The sequence below is a fragment of the Anoplopoma fimbria genome, chromosome 10 (assembly GCF_027596085.1).
Source record: "Anoplopoma fimbria isolate UVic2021 breed Golden Eagle Sablefish chromosome 10, Afim_UVic_2022, whole genome shotgun sequence".
In the NCBI taxonomy this organism is placed as follows: domain Eukaryota; kingdom Metazoa; phylum Chordata; class Actinopteri; order Perciformes; family Anoplopomatidae; genus Anoplopoma; species Anoplopoma fimbria.
This window is the reverse complement of record NC_072458.1, coordinates 11,955,464-11,974,816: the sequence shown is the minus strand read 5'-3', so window position 1 is coordinate 11,974,816 and position 19,353 is coordinate 11,955,464. Positions and strand designations below refer to the sequence as shown.

General features: G+C 40.4%; 2 protein-coding genes across 2 annotated transcripts in view; both read left to right on the top strand.

Moving 5' to 3' along the window:
• The window catches only part of pleca (plectin a), a 51,042-nt gene extending 42,687 nt beyond the window's left edge, over positions 1-8,355 (top strand). The window contains exons 32-33 of the mRNA XM_054605682.1: positions 435-7,387; positions 7,514-8,355. Coding sequence (XP_054461657.1) covers positions 435-6,635 — 6,201 coding nt within the window. The 3' untranslated portion in view covers positions 6,636-7,387; positions 7,514-8,355. The remainder of the gene's footprint in view (positions 1-434; positions 7,388-7,513) is intronic.
• Positions 8,356-14,864: 6,509 nt separating this feature from the next.
• On the top strand, positions 14,865-18,250 carry LOC129097010 (doublesex- and mab-3-related transcription factor B1-like). The gene is made up of 4 exons (XM_054605681.1): positions 14,865-15,045; positions 15,197-15,667; positions 17,091-17,329; positions 17,436-18,250. Exons 1-4 carry the CDS (start codon positions 14,979-14,981, stop codon positions 17,568-17,570), a joined length of 912 nt encoding a protein of 303 aa, XP_054461656.1. The 5' UTR covers positions 14,865-14,978; the 3' UTR covers positions 17,571-18,250.
• Positions 18,251-19,353: the final 1,103 nt, after the last annotated feature.

Genomic DNA, 19,353 nt, shown 5'->3' with positions numbered 1-19,353 from the left:
TAGTACCACATGGAAGGACTTTTTGTTAAATACTCTTATTCACTTTCTTGCACAATGTTAGATTATAAAAGAGAGTAATATGGCTACGCTAAAGCTGAAGCTTTTTTGAGGAGACATTAGCTGAGCATAAAGACTTGAAAAGGCTAGCCTGGCTCTTTAAATTAACTTTGTTCCTTGATTGTATGTTAATTAGTGAGCTTTAGAGCTGCTGGTAGGCAGATTATGTTACCTGTGCACAGAGCTAAATGTTTCCCTCAATGTTCAGTTTGTATGCTAAGCTTCATACAGCAAACAGGGAGTAGGGTCAATCTAATCAAACTCTTGGCAAGAAAGCATATTTCCAAAATTGTTGAATTATTAGTCTGAATAATAAGTTGCATGCAATGATTGACTGACATTTTACTGATTTTTTTCCTCCTTTTTTTCCGAAATAGATGGCAAATGCCCAACAAGAACAAATTCAGCAACAGAAGGCCATTCTTCAGCAGTCTTTCCTCACTGAGAAGGAACTGTTGTTGAAAAGAGAAAAGGCTGTTGAAGATGAGAAAAAGAAGCTTGAGAAACAGTTTGAGGATGAAGTCAACAAGGCAAAAGCTCTAAAGGATGAACAAGACCGTCAGCAGAAGCTAATGGAAGAGGAGAAGAAGAAACTTAAGGCAATTTTGGAAGAAGCCTTAAAGAAGCAAAAGGTGGCAGAAGAAGAGATGAAAAACAAGCAGAAAGAAATGGAAGTGCTTGAAAAGAAAAGGCTTGAACAAGAAAAACTTCTGGGAGATGAGAACAAAAAGCTCAGGGAGAAACTTCAGAATCTTGAGGTTGCCTCCAAACAGAGTGCCTCCGAAACAAAAGACATAAAAGTCCAGACTGATGAGGTTCCTGAGGAGCAGTTAGTTGCCATGACAATGGTGGGAACAACAAAGAAAGTTTTCAATGGGTCTGTTGAAGTAGATGGATCAAAGAAAGATGCAGAATCACTGTTTGCGTTTGATGGAATTAGAGAGAAAGTTCCTGCTCAAAGGCTTCATGACATTGGTGTCCTGACCAAAAAGGAATTTGACAAATTGAAAAAGGGCAAAATCTCAATGCAAGACCTCGGAAAGACGGATAAAGTTAAATCGTGTCTTAAGGGTCAGAGCTGTGTCGGAGGTGTCTTGACTCCATCCAAAAAGAAAATGAGCATCTATCAGGCTATGACAGAGAACAAGATCACTCCTAACACTGCCACAATGCTCCTGGAAGCTCAAGCAGCTTCTGGTAACATCGTAGATCCAGTGAAAAATAAACTACTCACTGTAGATGAGGCTGTTAAAGAGGAGTTAATTGGCCCGGAGCTTCATGACAGGATGCTCTCTGCAGAGCGAGCGGCCACTGGCTTTAAAGATCCTTATACCGGAGCCAAAATCTCCCTCTTTGAGGCCATGAAGAAGGGACTAATTGAAAGGGAGCAGGCCACCAAATTCCTAGATGTACAGCTCGCAACTGGTGGCATCGTTGACCCTATCAATAGCCATAGAGTGCCACTTCAGACTGCCTACAAGCAGGGTCAGTTCGATGCAGACATGAACAAGAAACTCACTGATCCCAGTGAGGATTGCAAGTTATTCATTGACCCCGGCACTCAGGAGCAACTCACTTACAAACAGTTGCTGGACCAATGCACCAAGGATGCAGAGACAGGACTGCTGGTATTACCAGTAACGGAGAAAGCTGCTCAGAGTGAGAGAACATACACAGATCTGGAGACCAAAGACGTGTTCAGTATGTCAAACGTTGTTGTGCCTTTTGGAAGGTTCAAAGGCAAAACTGTCACCATTTGGGAAGTAATAAATTCAGAATATTTTACAGAAGAGCAAAGAAGAGAATTGATTCGCCAGTACAGAACAGGCAAGATCACAGTAGAGAAGATTATAAAAATTGTCATCACTGTTGTGGAAGACAAGGAGAAGGATAAAGAAAACGTGTTTAATGGTTTGAGGGCTCCAGTCTCTGCCAGTGAACTGTTAGAGTCTAAGATTATAAACAAAGACTTGTTCAACAAACTGAGTAATGGCAAGATGACAGTGAAAGAGATATCTGAGATGGAGCCTGTGAAGAAGGCACTACAAGGAACACCAAGCATTGCTGGTCTACTGAATGAACCAACCAAGGAGAAAATGTCTTTGTATCAAGCTATGAAGAAAGATTTACTGTCACCAGAAACTGTGGCGAACCTTCTTGAAGCTCAAGCAGCGACTGGGTATGTCATCGATCCCGTCAAAAATGAGAAGGTCCCTGTTGATGAAGCTGTTAAGTCGGGTCTTGTGGGACCAGAACTCCATGAACGACTCCTGTCCGCAGAGAGAGCCGTCAGCGGCTATAAAGATCCATACACAGGAAAGAAGGTGTCTCTGTTTGAAGCCATGAACAAAGGCCTCATAAAGAAAGACCATGGCATCCGTCTGCTTGAGGCACAACTCTCAACAGGAGGAATTATCGACCCTGTTAACAGCTATCGCATCCCACATGAAGTGGCCTGTAAACGTGGATATTTTGATGAGGAAATCAGCAAAACCTTGAACAAAAACACTGATGACACAAAGGTGTTTTATGATCCTAACTCTCAAGAGCATTCAACCTATGCTCAGCTCATGGATAGATGTGTCACAGACAAAGAAACTGGACTCCCATTGCTTTCTCTTTCAAAGAAGGCTGCAAAGCCAAAAGAAGAAAAACAAATTACAGAGGCTAAGACAGAAGAGGCTTTGAACCATTCAACTATGGAGCTGGACTACGGCCCTTTCAAAGGCAGAAAAGTCACAATTTGGGAGATCATACACTCTGAATACATCACTGAGGAGCAAAGAATAGAGCTGATTCGCCAGTATAGGATAGGGCACGTGACAATTGAAAGGTTGATCACGATCGTGATAACAATGGTTGACGAAAAAGAAGACAAAACAAAGGAAGAGGCCTGTTTTGAAGGCCTCAGAGCACCAGTCACTGCCAGCTCTTTGCTTGATTCCAACATCATTGATAAGGCTACATTTGACCAAATCCAGCAGGGTAAAAATACACCTAAAGAGGTTAGTGAAACTGATAAGGTACGGAAGTACTTGCAGGGCACAGACCGCATTGATGGTATCACCATGGAAGAATCAAATGAGAAGTTAAGCATATATCAAGCAATGAAGAAGAATGTTTTGCAGCACAACACTGGGCTTGCGCTACTTGAGGCCCAAGCTGGAACTGGTTCCATAACTGATCCGGTCAGAAATCAGAAATACTCTGTGGATGATGCTGTGAAGGATGGAGTTGTTGGCCCAGAGCTTCATGAGAAACTTCTCTCAGCTGAAAAAGCAGTAACTGGATACAAAGATCCATATACAGGCAATACGATTTCTCTTTTCCAAGCCATGAAGAAAGAGCTTGTCCTGAGGGAAAATGCTATTCCTCTCCTGGAGGCTCAGTTTACTACAGGAGGGATCATTGATCCAGTCAGCAGCCATCGTGTTCCCAATGATGTGGCCATTCAGCGTGGCTTTTTCAGTAAACAAATGACAAAGTCCTTCAATGAACCCTCAGGCGATGTTAAAGGCTTTACCAATCCCAACACCAATGAACGTGTTACTTACAAGCAATTGGTGGAAAAATGTGTAAGAGATGCCAACTCTGGTCTGTGCTACCTGCCTCTGTCAAAGGTTGAAGCTCCTGCTCCTGTTGAGAAATCGTATCAGTTCACTGAGGAGCAAGCCCAAACTGATCTAGCTAACACTCAAATTGAGATCCCTCATAAGAGTTTTGAAGGAAAAACTATGACCATTTGGGAAGTCATAAACTCAAATATGCTTCCTGCGGAGGAGAGACTGCGCCTTATGGAGCAGTATCGCTCAGGACAAATCACAAAGGATAGAATGCTAATCATCATGATTGAAATCATTGAACAAAGAGAGACTCTAAAGTCGGAGCAGAGTATGTCATGTGATGTAATCAGAAGAAGAATTACTATTGAAGAGTTATACAGCGCTCGAATTATTGACTTGCAGACATACAACCTCTTGAAACAAGAAAAGATGACTATTCGGGAGGTAATGGAAATGCCATCAGTCAAACAGTACCTCTTTGGTACAGGCTGCATTGCTGGAATCATGTCAGACAATCCTCCAAAGATCAGCATTTACCAGGCTATGAAAAACGGACAGATTAAACCTGAAGTTGCCTTGAATCTTCTCGAGGCCCAAGCAGCGACAGGGTTCATGATCGATCCGGTGAAAGATGAACTTCTAACAGTAGATGAAGCTGTACGCAAGGGGCTTGTCGGCCCTGAACTTCATGACAAACTTCTTTCTGCTGAAAGAGCAGTTACAGGTTACAAGGATCCGTACAGCGGGAAAGTCATTTCTCTCTTCCAGGCAATGAAGAAAGACCTTGTTCCTGAGGATTATGCCTTGAGGCTGTTGGAGGCCCAGAATGCCACTGGTGGATTAATTGATCCTGAATACTACTTCCGCCTCCCTACAGATGTTGCCATGCTGCGTGGATACATCAACAAGGAGACACTCGACAGAATATCTGAACCTATTGAGGATGTGCGAGGCTACATGGATCCAATGACAGATGAAAAGCAGTCCTACTCCCAGCTACTGAAAAGATGCAGAGTTGATAAAGCAAGTGGTTTGCGGCTACTTTCACTAGCAGATAGAAGACTTCTCTTCAAGGGTCTCAGAAAGCAAATCACTGTGGAAGAGCTGCTTCGTTCACAGATCATCAGCCAAAAGACATATGATGAACTCACAGAGGGCACCATAACAGTGGAGGAGGTCAGCAGAGAGGTGAAGAAATACCTGGAGGGTACCAGCTGTATTGCTGGTGTGTATGTAGAATCTAGCAAAGAACGTCTGTCTATTTACCAAGCGATGAAGAAGAACATGATCAGACCAGGCACTGCCTTTGAGCTTCTCGAGGCTCAAGCCTCCACAGGATATGTAATTGATCCCATAAAAAACCTGAAACTAAATGTCACTGAAGCTGTTAAGATGGGTGTTGTTGGCCAAGAGTTTAAAGATAAACTCCACTCAGCTGAACGAGCAGTCACAGGCTACAAGGATCCTTATTCTGGCAAGATCATCTCTCTATTCCAGGCTATGAAAAAGGGCCTCATTCTGAAAGATCATGGCGTTCGTCTGCTAGAGGCTCAAATTGCTACTGGTGGAATCATTGATCCACAGGAGAGCCATCGCTTGCCAGTTGAAACAGCATATGAACGGGGCCTCTTTGATGAGGAGATGAATGAAATCCTCACTGACCCGTCCGATGACACAAAGGGCTTCTTTGACCCCAACACTGAGGAAAATCTCACCTACCTGCAACTGATGGAGAGATGTATGATAGACCCAGAAACAGGCCTTGCTCTTCTGCTGCTGAAAGAGAAGAAGCGCGAGAGGAAGACATCGTCCAAGTCCTCTGTTCGCAAACGTAGGGTGGTCATCGTCGATCCAGAGACGGGCAAAGAGATGTCTGTGTATGAGGCGTACCAGAAAGGGCTCATTGACCACCAGACCTATCTTGAGCTGGCAGAGCAGGAGTGTGAGTGGGAGGAAATCACCATCACCTCATCCGATGGGGTCGTGAAATCCATGATCATTGACAGAAGGTCTGGTCGGCAGTATGACATTGATGATGCAATCTCAAGGGGCCTGATTGACAAGTCAGCTCTGGAGCAGTACCGTGCAGGAACTCTGTCCATCACAGAGTTTGCAGACATGCTATCTGGAAACGGGAGCGGTAGCAGATCACGGTCATCCTCCTTTGGCTCCTCTTCCTCTTACTCCATGACCTCAATACCTTCTATAAAAGCACCAGCAACCACATGGAACGACCCAACTGAAGAAACTGGCCCTGTGGCTGGAATCTTAGACACAGAAACACTGGAGAAGGTGTCCATCACAGAGGCCATACACAGAAACCTTGTGGACAATATAACAGGTCAAAGGTTGCTTGAAGCTCAGGCCTGCACAGGAGGTATTATCGACCCAAATACTGGGGAGAAATTCGCTGTGGCGGATGCAATGAACAAGGGGCTGGTGGATAAAATCATGGTTGACCGCATCAGTCTAGCCCAGAAGGCGTGCAATGGATTTGAGGATCCCAGAACCAAAACCAAAATGTCAGCAGCTCAAGCTCTTAAGAAAGGATGGCTATACTATGAGGCTGGCCAGAGATTCCTTGAGGTCCAGTATCTCACTGGTGGATTAATTGAACCAGATGCTACCAGCAGAGTCCCCATCGATGAGGCCGTGAAGAAGGGCACCTTAGATGCACGCACTGCTCAGAAGTTACGAGATGTGAGTGCATACTCAAAATACCTAACGTGCCCGAAAACCAAGCTGAAGATCTCTTACAAGGATGCTATGGAAAGGAGCATGGTAGAGGAGGGGACTGGTCTGCGACTACTAGAAGCATCATCCCAATCAAGCAAAGGCCTGTACAGCCCTTACAGCGTCAGCGGGTCAGGCTCTGCTTCTGGGTCACGGTCTGGCTCAAGATCTGGTTCCAGGCAGGGCTCCAGAAGAGGCAGCTTTGATGCCACAGGATCAAGTTTCACAACAACCTTCTCTTCCCCTTCCTATAGTTCACCCAGCTATGGCCGCCGATACTAATGAGTTTGAAAGTTGAGCAATGATTTTCTAAGGGAAGGATACACTAAAAAGCCACAGTGCTCACCAGATGCCTACTTCTCAGTGGAATATGGACTACTTTTATTCTGCTCTGCATGTGGTTACAGGACTTTAGAACAAGTTGAATAATTTTGTTTATTTTATTTGTCACATTTACTTTTAGTTATATCTATGCTATCGTATCAGACTTTCTGATTACCGTACTGTAAGCCGCATACACAAGAGATGCTTATTATTTCCAATACCTATCACAAAAGTTTCAAGTGTAAATGATATTTTTTTTGTTTGGATTTATTAAAAGTTTAAGCACTCTTCTACAAATACGTTTTTATTTACAATATTGTGTGTGTGACACTATAACTGCTCATTAGCTGATTGAACCAAACAAAAATTTCTGTACATGCGTAAATTTAGCAAAAGAAAGATGAATGCCACTCTGCAGAGCAGAATAAGGAGTCTCTCCCGAAGATGAATAAACACTAAGAGTGTTTAAGAATGCCAAGCTTCAAGATCTTTTCTCTCCTGGGCTACACTGCCGCATATACTCTACCAATATCTACTCCATTACCAGTTGTCTGTCATATAACCTGGAGTTACGGCAACATGCAAATCATGTGATGAACCTCTAAGAGCAAGCTACCACTAATGGAAGGATCATGCAACCAATTATGTCCATAAACACTATCTGACCAGGACATCATACAAGGCCCCGCCTTTCTGAACACTTTTAAAAGGTAAGTTTACAGAAAACTGACATTAACTATACCTCAATTTAGTGCAATTTCCTCGTACCTTTGTGTCATTTAGGTTCTGAAGTCCAAAAGTCTAATGTTGTTCAATGTTGCATTTGTCTGTTACAGATATTGTCTCCACAGTTCATCAACAGCTGTTTGCTCAGATGTCCTCCATTGACTTGCAGCATTAATCCATGATTTTAATCTAACAGTTACAGACACACAACTGCTCATATGACATTTCCTTCTAACCTTGAACTTATTTAAAGGCCTATACCAATGCTTTGTAAGTGCCTGCAAAATACTCTTAAACACTTAAATGGGATGTTGAGTATAATAACATGGTGCAGTGGTTGCATTGCAAACTGGCTGATGCATGACTGAAAGAGCAATGCTACCCATACTGGTATAATTACTGTGTTATCGGGTAAGCCTTTTTTACAGTCCAACTAACGTTTGCCATAATCTAACTTTAGAATAACTGTTCATGTCAGTGTCATATATGTAGTGTTCACACAGGGCTATAATGTAATGTTTGAATGTTTAATAGCCTAGATTTTACCATTAAATCCCCCCCCCCCCCCCCCCCCCCCAATTTACACAGATAGTAATGTAATATATGTACTGTACATTGACGATTGAGAAAGATCTTTAAGCTTTGCCACTAGACCCAGTATTTGTATTTTCCACAGCATATACTTGTTTTATTTTAATTATCCTTTGTAAAGCAATATATATGATCTATATCATTTTATTTTCGTACTCTTTATTTCTGCTTTGCATGATTTCATTACATTTAAAAAGGTGCAAACACAAGATCCATTCAAGCATTTGTTTTACTATTACGTTTCAAGAGGTTTGAAGGATGTATTTTAATGAGGGTTGTCAAACCGTTTTGAAAAGGGTGTATTTATAATAAAATGGTGACAAGGAATTTTAATGTAACACCGTACGCTATGTAAATAAACATGAAAATGAAAGTTTTCTCTCGTGTTTAGTCTTTGTTCAATTGTGACGGAACATGTTGGCTTTAAAATCTAATGGAGATATGTTTTTTTGTATCAGATGATCAGACGCATACTCATTTTAATTAACGGTGATTACTATACACAAGTTGTGTGTAAGATTACCTAGCACAGCTATTCCTTTGTGTGCTATGTTTCACCATCTAAAATATGTTACCTTCAAGTTTATATTTAGCGTCTGCTAAATGACTGTAATGTAATGTAATGTATATGTTTTCCTACTCGGTATATGGCAGCACACTAAAAGCCATATGAATAGCTCCACTTTAGTGATGTTATGTTAAAGGTAATACTGGAAGAATGGTTTTGAGAGGCAGTGGAAAATTGACATTTAGTTTCTGTACAGTTAAACTCCCGCCATCCACTGAAGACTCAGTGGGAGAAAATGTGGAACCATGATACTCATTAAGGCAGAGAAGCACGTCATTGTTATATCATTACGAAATTTAAGGTATACAGTGTCATGGAATTTAATATATAGTGAAATTTCATATTTAAACCTCTTGAGATTATTTATAGTATAACGTGTGAAGACTTGAAATAGTGTAATAGAATAGCATGGTGAAAAAAGTCATTACAAAGCATGTCCAAAAAAAATCATAATATATGTTGGAAAAAAAAGTCATAGCATAGTATGTCGAAAAAAAAATATCGTAGTATAGTATGTCAAAGAAGTCATAGTATAATTTGTCGAAATAAATCAAAATGTCAAAATATAGTATGTTGAATAAAAGTCATGGTATGGTAGGTCTTTAAAAACTCATAGTATAGTATGTAGAATAAAAAAAAAGAAATGCTGTAGTAATGTGTCAAAATAATAAAAAAAAAAGTAAATAAAAGTCAAAGAAAAAATCGTCATACTATAGTATGTCCCAAAAAAGCCATGGTGTAGTATGTCGAAAAGAAGTGATAGTATAGAATATCGGAAAAAGGTTTTAAAAAGTCATAGTATAGTATTTAAAAAGAAAATCATAGTACAGTCATAAAAAAGTCCTAATAAAGTTTGTCGAAATAAATAAAAAAAGTCATAGTGTAGTATGTTGAAAAAAAAGTTATGGTATAGTATGTCAAAATAAAGTAATATAGTATAATATAGGCATAATATAGTATGTCTATATAAAGTGATAGTATAGTATATAGGGAGTCACAGTAAAGTATCACAAATAAAAGTCATAGTATAGTATGTCAAATAAAAGTCGCAGTATAGCATTTTGAAAATTACAAAATCATGGTATAGTATGTCAAGAAGGTAATAGTATAGTATGTCAAAAAAGTTTAAAAAAGGCATAGTATAGTATGTTGAAAAAAGGAGAAAGAAAATTCATAGTATAGTATATAGAAATTAATCAAAAATGTTATAGTATATTATGTAGAAAAAAGTCTATTGTGTATGTCAAAATATTGTTATCCCATAGTTTGTCAGAAAAAGTAAAAATAAGTCATAGTATAGTACGACAAAAAAAGTCTGAATAATTTGTCAAAAAAGTTCAAAAAAATAAGTAAATAGTATGTTGAGAAACACTACAATAGTCTGACTATATTATGTAAAATATGACATAGTATAGTGAGACTAAAAAAAGTCATAGAATAGTATGTTGAAAAATTTAATAAAAAGTCATGGTATACTATGTTGAAATAAAGTAATAGGATAGTAAGATATAGTCATAGTTTTGTATGTCGAGAAAAGTCATAGTATAGTCTGTCAAAATAAATCAAAACAAGTAATAGTATAGTATGTCAAAAATAGTCAGCGTATAGCATTTTGTCAAGAAAGTAATAGTGTACTAAGTCAAAAAAGGCATAGTATGTCAAAAGAGGGGGAAAAGTAGAAAACAAATCATAGTATAGTAAATAGAAATGAATCAAAAAAGTTATAGGAAATTATGTAGAAAAAAGTCATAGTTGTGTATGTCAAAATAGTCCAAGTATTGCATGACGAAAAAAATAGTTTGTCAAAAAAGTCAAACCATAGTTTTTCAGAAAAAGTCATATTTAGCATTTCGAAAAGACTCATAGTATTGTATGTCAAAATACATTAAAAAAGTCAGAATAGTATGGCAAAAAACGTGGTAGTGTAGTGGACTTGTCATGGACTCAAGAACATAATTCACCAGGTGTAAAGTCAATGTGAACTGTATGGTTATGGGAATCACCGGGAAGCAACGCTGATGCTGCTCATGGTAAGTGTGACATGTTCCCTTTAAGAGAAGTAGGGTAACCATGGTAACGCAACGTCATTTTGGGGTTAAAGGTGATGTAAGGTCAGAATAATGGGCATATTTGTTGAGTGTGGATTAAACGACCACAGAGATGTTCAGCCAAAAGACAAACGCTTGCTGACTTTGTTCATCCCTGCGCTCGAAAACAATCAAAATAGTCATAGTATAGTATGTGGAAAAAAGTTTTTAAAAAGTCATAGTATAGTATGCCAAAAACGTCCTAGTAAAGTATTTTTAAAAAGTCATAGCAAAGATCGTCGAAAAAATATCCTAGTATGATATGTCAAAAAAAAGCCAGTGTTGTGTGTCAAAAAAGTCACAGTATAGGATGTAAAAAGTGTAGCGTTGTTGCTGGTAGCAGATTTAATAAATAATAAGTAATTAATATCAGGATATAATTAGTTTTAATAACTCAATTATGATTTAGAAACCCTTAAATTAGTATAAAAGAACGATGGTACTCGAACTCTTCGTTGAGGTTCGGCTTGAACCGTTCTTCCTCGTCTTCATCTCTCTTGGCACGAGGATGAGTCGTCTCTTCACCCCCCTTTGTAGCAGCAGGGGTCATTAGGGCATCTTGGCCAGTTTAAGAGTCGGTTGCTCTCAATAGTTGCTGGAATTTATCTTCAGCACGTTGGTGCATCGCAGGTCGGAGCTGCATGGCACATTAGACGACATAGGAGGGCCGTAGTTAGACCAGGAACGGAATACCAGAGAAGAGGCAGAACCACGAGGGAGAGATCTGGCGTGCAGGATTCAAAGTCAATCAATCATATTTGTAGTATTTCAGAAACCAGGTGGAGGAAGGCACTTCTTCAGGTTCTTGCATCTCATATCAGCTGGAGGTCCTCTCAGCCTGTGGAGAGGTCACTGCTCACAGGGCCTTCGAGCCTGCAGACGGACAGAGCTGTGCTCCCCCTCACGGCCATATTGGGGGGGTGATAGGACAGTGTGAAGACCCTCCTCCTCCAATACACTAGGGGCCTCTGTTGCTTGTGGTTGTCAATGCTGGATTTTTTGTTTATTTTAAATACATATATGCATTTTACTATTGAATATTGTGAAAGAAGAACAGCACCTGATTGTGTGATACAATGGAATTCAGTCATTTGCTGCACCAGTCTTAAATTGGAAATAAACGTAATCAGTGGAAAATATGTCAATACTCTCAATTGACAGCATGGCAAGACTGCAAATGAGACAAGTTTCCATGGTTCAAATTCTCAGGGGCCAACTTTGTGATCAGTGGTTGGTAATTTTGCCCTCACTAATCTGGAGTCCTAATCAGTGTCCAAGTCAATGTTGTCCATGGCTGTATAAAACACAGTGTTCCCACTGTTTGTCAGCGGTTTCTGGCTTGCTTAACTGAGGTGTAACATTAATTTCCCCAGCTATCAACTTTTCACCACTCACACCTGCTGCCAGATGAACAGACAGAGGCTCATTCACAAAGCAGTTAGGCGCTTGCTATCAAGGGATTTGAGGACCAGGTTTAACAGCCTCAATCCTTTCCAGCGGGTATCAGATAGATATTTAATGAGCAAGAACGCTCTGGGCTGACAGGCGATTTATGCAGCCGAAAAATGTTTCCTGAAGCTGTGGAATGGGAAAATAGCCAGCTTGTTTTTCTTCAGTTTACTTAGTACATATCAGAAGAAGTCACCCAGTCACAGCGTCACTCCCCGTCTTTTTGAGCTGGAATACCTTAGCAGTCCAAATGGACTCAAGAACATAATAGCCTGGTTCCTTTTCACCAGGTGAAAGTCCTTTGAAATGTATGGTTATGGGAATCACCGGAATAACGCTGATGCTGCTCATGGTAAGTGTGACTACGGAAACCATGGTAATCGCTTTTCCTTCCCTTAAGGACTTTGTTTTTTGTTTTGGAGTCCAGAAGGGATAAAATACATTGCAGCTCTTCACAATATAGTCTGTTACACTCTTTTTGTTTTTGTTTGTTGTCCCTGATTTTTGAAAGTGCTTTCAGCAGAGTGTTTTTTCATTCGGTTTTGCCCCTGAATGAGGGGACATCGCTGAACAGACAGATTTCTGGCTCATTCACAAAGCAGATTACAGATCCTTGCAGATTTTCCATCTTAAGTAGCTTGTGCCTACTCCTCTCATGGACTGGGAGTGTTTTTTCACATTCGAATATTAAGTTCGAATTGGTTTTTGAATACATTAAAGTGAATTATTACTTTCGAAAAGTGCCAGAATTCAGAGTCAGGGAACTTTGAATCACATGGCCCTCCTCCAGTCAAATGATCTTCTTCCCGAGCCTGCAGACGGACATATGGCTCTTTCTGCAATGCTCCCCCTCACTCTCTGTCGCCTGTGCCACTGTCATCTGTACCCTCTTCCATCCACTTCCTCCACATCCCTCCCTGACAAACCAGAAGAGGGTCCTGGATGGACTGTAGAGTGTACATGAATACATTAATTATATAGGATTTCCTATAATATAACTATTTGTAATAGCATAGTCACCAACCTCCAATACTGGCCTCTGTTGCTTGTGGTTGTCTGTTGCTGGTGCTGAATGGAGACTCATCAGCTGATCAACACTTGGCACTTAAATACCTCTTTCATTCAGCAGCATCGCTGTCTGGGAGAGAAGATCCTTTCTGCCAGTGTTATGACAATGTTACTGTGGTTTACATTCTGTTTCTATATATACACTGCCCAACAAACAAACAAACAAACAACACACACAACACACAACACACACAACACAACTGATAATTATATATTGCATTGTTTCATTTATGTTTGTGGCAAATAAAGCAGCCAGCTCGCTTGTATTCCTGTCTCTGGACCAGACTGTGCAATATAACGTAAAAACAAATCTCATAGTATAAATAAAGTTATGGTATAGTATGTCATATAAAAGTAATTGAATAGTATGTCTGAAAAATTTAAAAAAAATAAAGTATAGATTATCCAAAAAGTCCTAGTATAGCATGTCAAGAAAAGTCATAGTATAGTATGTCGAAATAAAAGAATGGTATGGTAGGATATTAAAAGTCATAGCATAGTGTGTCGAATAAAATCGAAACAAGTCTGTGTCCCAATCCAGCGGCTGGTTGACAGTATAGGTTGACAATACAGAGGGTGTATTTGTAGACCGATTATATTATTATATTCCTTTATTGATCCCCATGGGGGAAATTCGAGTGTTGCAGCAGCTCAACTACACAGACAATAAATACACATACTATACAACAAAATAAAGATAGAACAGGAATAAAAATGTACAGTATATCCACATGGGGGGGGGGCCTGGTCAGCATGTTGACAGACTGTGGTCTCCGCTGTTGTTATACAGTCTGATGGCAGTGGGCACAAATGAGCGTCTGAAGCGCTCCTTCCTGATTGAGTCACAGCGACCACAACGAGGCCGTCCCACTTCGAAGACTCCTTCTAATGCAGCCGACAAATGCAGCCTTCTTTCCCCAGATTCGGAGGATACAACTGATGGATCCTTCACGGCCCAACATATCCCAAGATTCATTGCGTGCCGGTGAAGTTGATTTTAATCGCCATGGCGACTAGTGGACCAGCAACGAGAGAATTCTCTCGAATATCTACCAATACAAATGTTAAAACTAAAACCAAAGGACCTGATCAGATCACACTTATGTTAAAATGATCGGTTAATTTTACGTGACGCTAATAACTAACAAACTAACGCTATCGGGAGCCGCTGCGCTATTTACAGCAGCTCATCCATTTTAATCTTTTAACTTAGCTTTACCTCTGTTATACTTTTTTATTACAACCGCAGCTGATTGCTAGGAGACGGGAGCGGCAAAAGGGTGGGGGTGCGAAAAGCTGGTGACGCAAACAGGAAATCTTCTGTAGACCAGACCGTCTCATTTTGGAGACCGCTCGGTCGAGCCTTTGCGGTCTAGGTCAGCCGCGTCTTTTGAATACCTTCAAAAAAGACATAGTATAGTATGACGAAAAAGGTAGAAAAAAAGTCATAGTACAGTATGGTAAAATGATTCAGAAGTCAAAGTATAGTTTGTCGAAAAAAGTCATAGTATAGTATGTCTAAGAAAATAACTTTTAGGACATAATGATTTAAATAGGGGTTGTATGAGTGTTTGAACTGGGAAGTTGACTTACCTCAAACAAATGACCCTCTGATTTACATTCATGGCCACAGATTCATTGCGTTTTTATTTTAAAATAGCAGCAGGACGCTACCACAGCGCCATCTAGCGGTGGTCGTCAAAAACAGCACGAGAGTTTTGTCTTTATGCGTCTTTACTCTTTGACGCCTCTTTACAAACCTGTGGGGTGACGTCTCGGAGACTACGCTCATATCTAATACAGTCTGTGGTTATGGCAGAGGTGTGTTGGAGAAGACCAGTCTCTAATGTATCCATGGGTCAGACCCACCAATCAGCCCGTGAGTGGTCTATCATTGTTCTCAGTGGTCTCTGGCCGTGGGCCAAACTCATTTTCCCACGCATGAAAATGATACATTTAGTACAAAGTTCATACTGGGTCACAAACATAGACTGTATATAAGCCCCCACAAGTGTTTTTTTCCATTTTAGTTTTCAACATGTCCGCCGCCGAACAACCGCGACAGCCGAAATGCACCCGGTGCCGACACCATGGGATCATCGTCCCTCAGAAAGGCCACATTAAGCTCTGTCCTTTTCTCAAATGTGACTGCTGGAAGTGCTATCTCATCACCCAGCGGACCCGGATCACGGCCCTGCAGCGACACCTGAAGAAAGCCCCAAATAACCCCCAATACCAGGAGCAACGACTGGGCGTCCACACCACTGCTGTCGGGGCGGTGCAACCAGCGGCTGAGGGGACCTGTAGCTCACTGACCCCAGGTGAAGACGCTGGTGTACCGGCCACATGTGGCGTCCAGTGTCCCCCGACGGATGGAGCCCCGGTGCGTCGTCACGACAGCCGGAGCAGACCTGCCGCGGAGGGAGAGGAGTCGGCCGGGTTGGACAGCGGGAAGGTGGAGCCCGTCGCTTCCAGTGAAGAAGGGCCCTTCACACGTTTTAGTAAGTTATGGTATCCTTATCAGCGAAGGTTCACCGTGATGTTTAAAAGTGGATCTGAACAGCTCTAAGCTAGCGTTATACCGATATACATGTTAAGATACTATTATATATATATTTATTTATATATATATTTATATTTTTGTATATTAGATTAACATTGACGGTTCTTCACAAATTCACCTAACTAGAGCACCAAAGCAATGATGGACAATACAAAGGCTGACGGGACATAATGGACATAATATGTCTGATGTGGGTAAAATAACGTGTAACTTTATTGTATGTCCATCCAGCAGGCCTTTGAGTAAACTATTCAATATTGGATTTTCTATCTTCAACAAAAACAATTTTGAAATGATCGAGTAAAAACTTTACGGACGCCAGATCCCACGAGACGAGTTTCATTGCAATTTATTTAAAAGAAAACACTAACGGCCGAATGTTCGGTGGATTGACGTCATCAACGTGTAGCACCTGCAGCTCCGTTTGGCAGAAGAGCGCGTGGAGAGAGCGGCGCAGCTGTGCTCAGGGCGCGTTCGTTAATAGCCACTTATGCCGGGTTCACACCAAAAACCGGACCGCGGTTAGAATAAATATATGTAACCAAATAGGATATGACTACATTTTTTAGAGCTAAACTCATTAATTGAATAAATAATAGGTTATAAACCAAATATGAATCAGCAGTTAAGACTAATCAATTCATAGTTTCAGTCATATTTTCAAACAAAAAAGCCAAGCATTTTCCGGTTAACACTTCTTTAATGAGGGGGTGTGCTGCTTTTTCTTATCATAAACAGTGGTGGAGTAACACATTGACTCAAGTTATTGTACTTTACTGTAATCTTTTTTTCATTTGAAGAAACATTAAACTTCTACTCCACTACATTTTTCTGACAGCTTTAGTTACATTTAAGAGGTCTGGAAAATGCAGCTTCACAAAGCTGAGAACAGGTCCGTGACTTTTTAGAGATACGTGGTTCTCACGGGACAAACGCTACAAACGTGAGACGATCTTTAAAGAATATGATGCGTTTCTGTTAATTATTATAAACTACCCAACAGAATATAAAGGTTTAAAAAAAACAAACTCATCTACAGCAGGAAAACTCAACTGGACTACATGACCGACAAAGCAAGCATTTTGAAAACTTCACCATGAACTCAGAAACATTTATAGTATTTCCTCACTTTTGTTAATCACAAAGGAATAAATAATGAAATCACAGTTGCAGCCCTGGTAATGTTATCATGTAAATATTGTTGCCATATTAGACGGAATTTTGGTTTAAAAAATGGTTATGGAAAAACCTCCTCCCTCAACCTAAAACTCCAGTTTATATGATATTAAAAATGAATAAAAAAAGGAATCTATTCATTTCAATGCTCACGTGTATCTTGGAATGTCTTACCTTTCCTTCAGGTGCCCCTTACTTTGGTGAATATAGCCAGACTGCACTTCTCCCTGTTATTCACGTCCCATGGATGTCAGGTTACCCCAGCAGCTACGCACCGTGTCCAAACCTCCTGCTCAACATGCCCTGGTTTCCCCCCATTCCTGCTGGACTTTACAACGACGGCCTCCACGGGCCCCTGATGTTCCCCCACTTCCAGTCTGCTGCTGTGCATTACCCGCCTCCACTGGAGTCTGGACCTGCTACTGTAAGATGGCTGCTCTTCTTTGAAAACCGTAGGCCAGCTGTAAAGTGTACAAACAAACTGCTTTTATGACCTAATGAAACATGTATGCATTTGTTTATTACGTCAGGATTGCAGACCGGTGTTCTTCACCCTCCGACCACCCCCGCTCCCAGAGCCCCCCCAGGAGGAGCTGATGACATTGAAGCACCCACAGTCTCCTCTGTCAGAACACACTGAGCCAGATGCAGAAGAGCTGGATTAAAGCACAGCGAGCAAGTTCATAGGAGGAGTACATTTTTAAGAACTGAGCTATTTCCTCCAGGTTTCTTTTTGCAGTTTGTTGGCGAACCTGTTTGTTTTCCCCTGCTGTTTTGTACCAAACAACGCAATTATTGACAACAGTCCTGTTCACATTGCCGGCATGAATGTTTCTGCACACTGTTTGGTTGTAATATATTGATATAAGATAAGGCTGTGGCATTGTTGATTAAAAGAAGCCAGGTCCATGACAGTAATTATTTTGTATGTCTGTCTAGTTTTAGAATTGATAATACACTTTTTTACATTAAAAAAAAATGAAAGATCTTTTCATATACACCTTTCATGCAGGGCAGCAAGAGAGTGACCCAAATGCAGACAGCAGAGCAGACAGTTCAGGGATTTAAACACAGGGTGAAGGTGAACTAGCTTACCAGAGACGATCCAAAACCAGGAGGGCAGTTCAAAGAAGGCAAACTTCTCCAAAGGGGCGTTAGACAGATAGACATTTTTCAAGTTGTCAAGTTACTTTTAGGTAACAGGGACAGGTTGTCAGAAAGAAAATGATGGCAAAGCAACTTTGCAGATGTGGCATGGAATGAGTGGAAATGTCCAGACTGCAGGGCTAGCGAGGGAAAGTGGAAACAGCTGAGCAGATGGATAAGTCTGAGGGCATCTGGTGGACAATTAAGAGAACTGCAACGAAAGTAGGAATTATGTTTTTTTAATCTCATTCCACTAGTCATCGCTAACTGAACTAATTGAAATATGATATACTGCGGATCCCGTTGCTGATTACTACTTTCATTAAAAAAAAAACATCCCATGTGTTACACTACAGAACATATAAAATAAAGAGCATTTGAACAATGGCTATTGCAGTAATGGTCATGCTCTAACTTAGCTATGAACTGGTTTGGATTTTTCACCTTCATTGACAAAGTAAGGCTCTTTGAAGTATACATTTATTTGTAGTTTGCATTGGGTTCACTTTCATTTTTTTTCACCTCCTTCAGAACCCATTAATATGTGCATTAAATTCATTAGAAATAACATAATATATTACAGTACTTCCGTATATCCATTAACTATCCTCTCAAATTCCCATTAAAATACCTAAGTTAGTAAAATTATTATTACTGTGTGAATTAATTTAAATTTAAGGGGATTTAGTTATATAGTTAATACACTTCCCTTGTCCATTCTCCTTTTCTGCTCTCATCACTTTTCCCCTCCTGTTTTATGTATAAACCCTACTTTTTGTCATAATGTCCACCAGGGGGCGCAGACACACTCTTAGTTCCTATCCCAAATACTGTCTCTCCTAGTGCCGAGTCCAACTGAGCTCACATTCCTTCCACCTATCTACACTGCTCCATCTGCACATTAAACATTAACTTAAAGGAGGAACACAAACTTAGTGTTACTATTCATTTATTCTGTGATGCAGTTTTTACTTTCAACATTTAACATCTGTCATACAGAGTCAAGAGAGTTCTAGCGTCATGTCCCCGCTGACAGTAGAACGGGTAAAGAAACTCGTCAAACCCTGTAATCATCATATGTCTAGTGTAGATGAGTACATTTGTTCAAGTAAGGTACTTAAGTACATTTTTAAAGGTACTTGTATTCATGTGTGTGTTTTCATTTTATGCTACTTTATAATTCTAACTTCACTACATATATTTAACAGCGTTAGTTTTAAGTTACCTTGCAGATAAAGATTTTACATAAATCTATATATATGATAAGCTGTGGGATATGAGTTGTTAGCAATTCTACCAAAA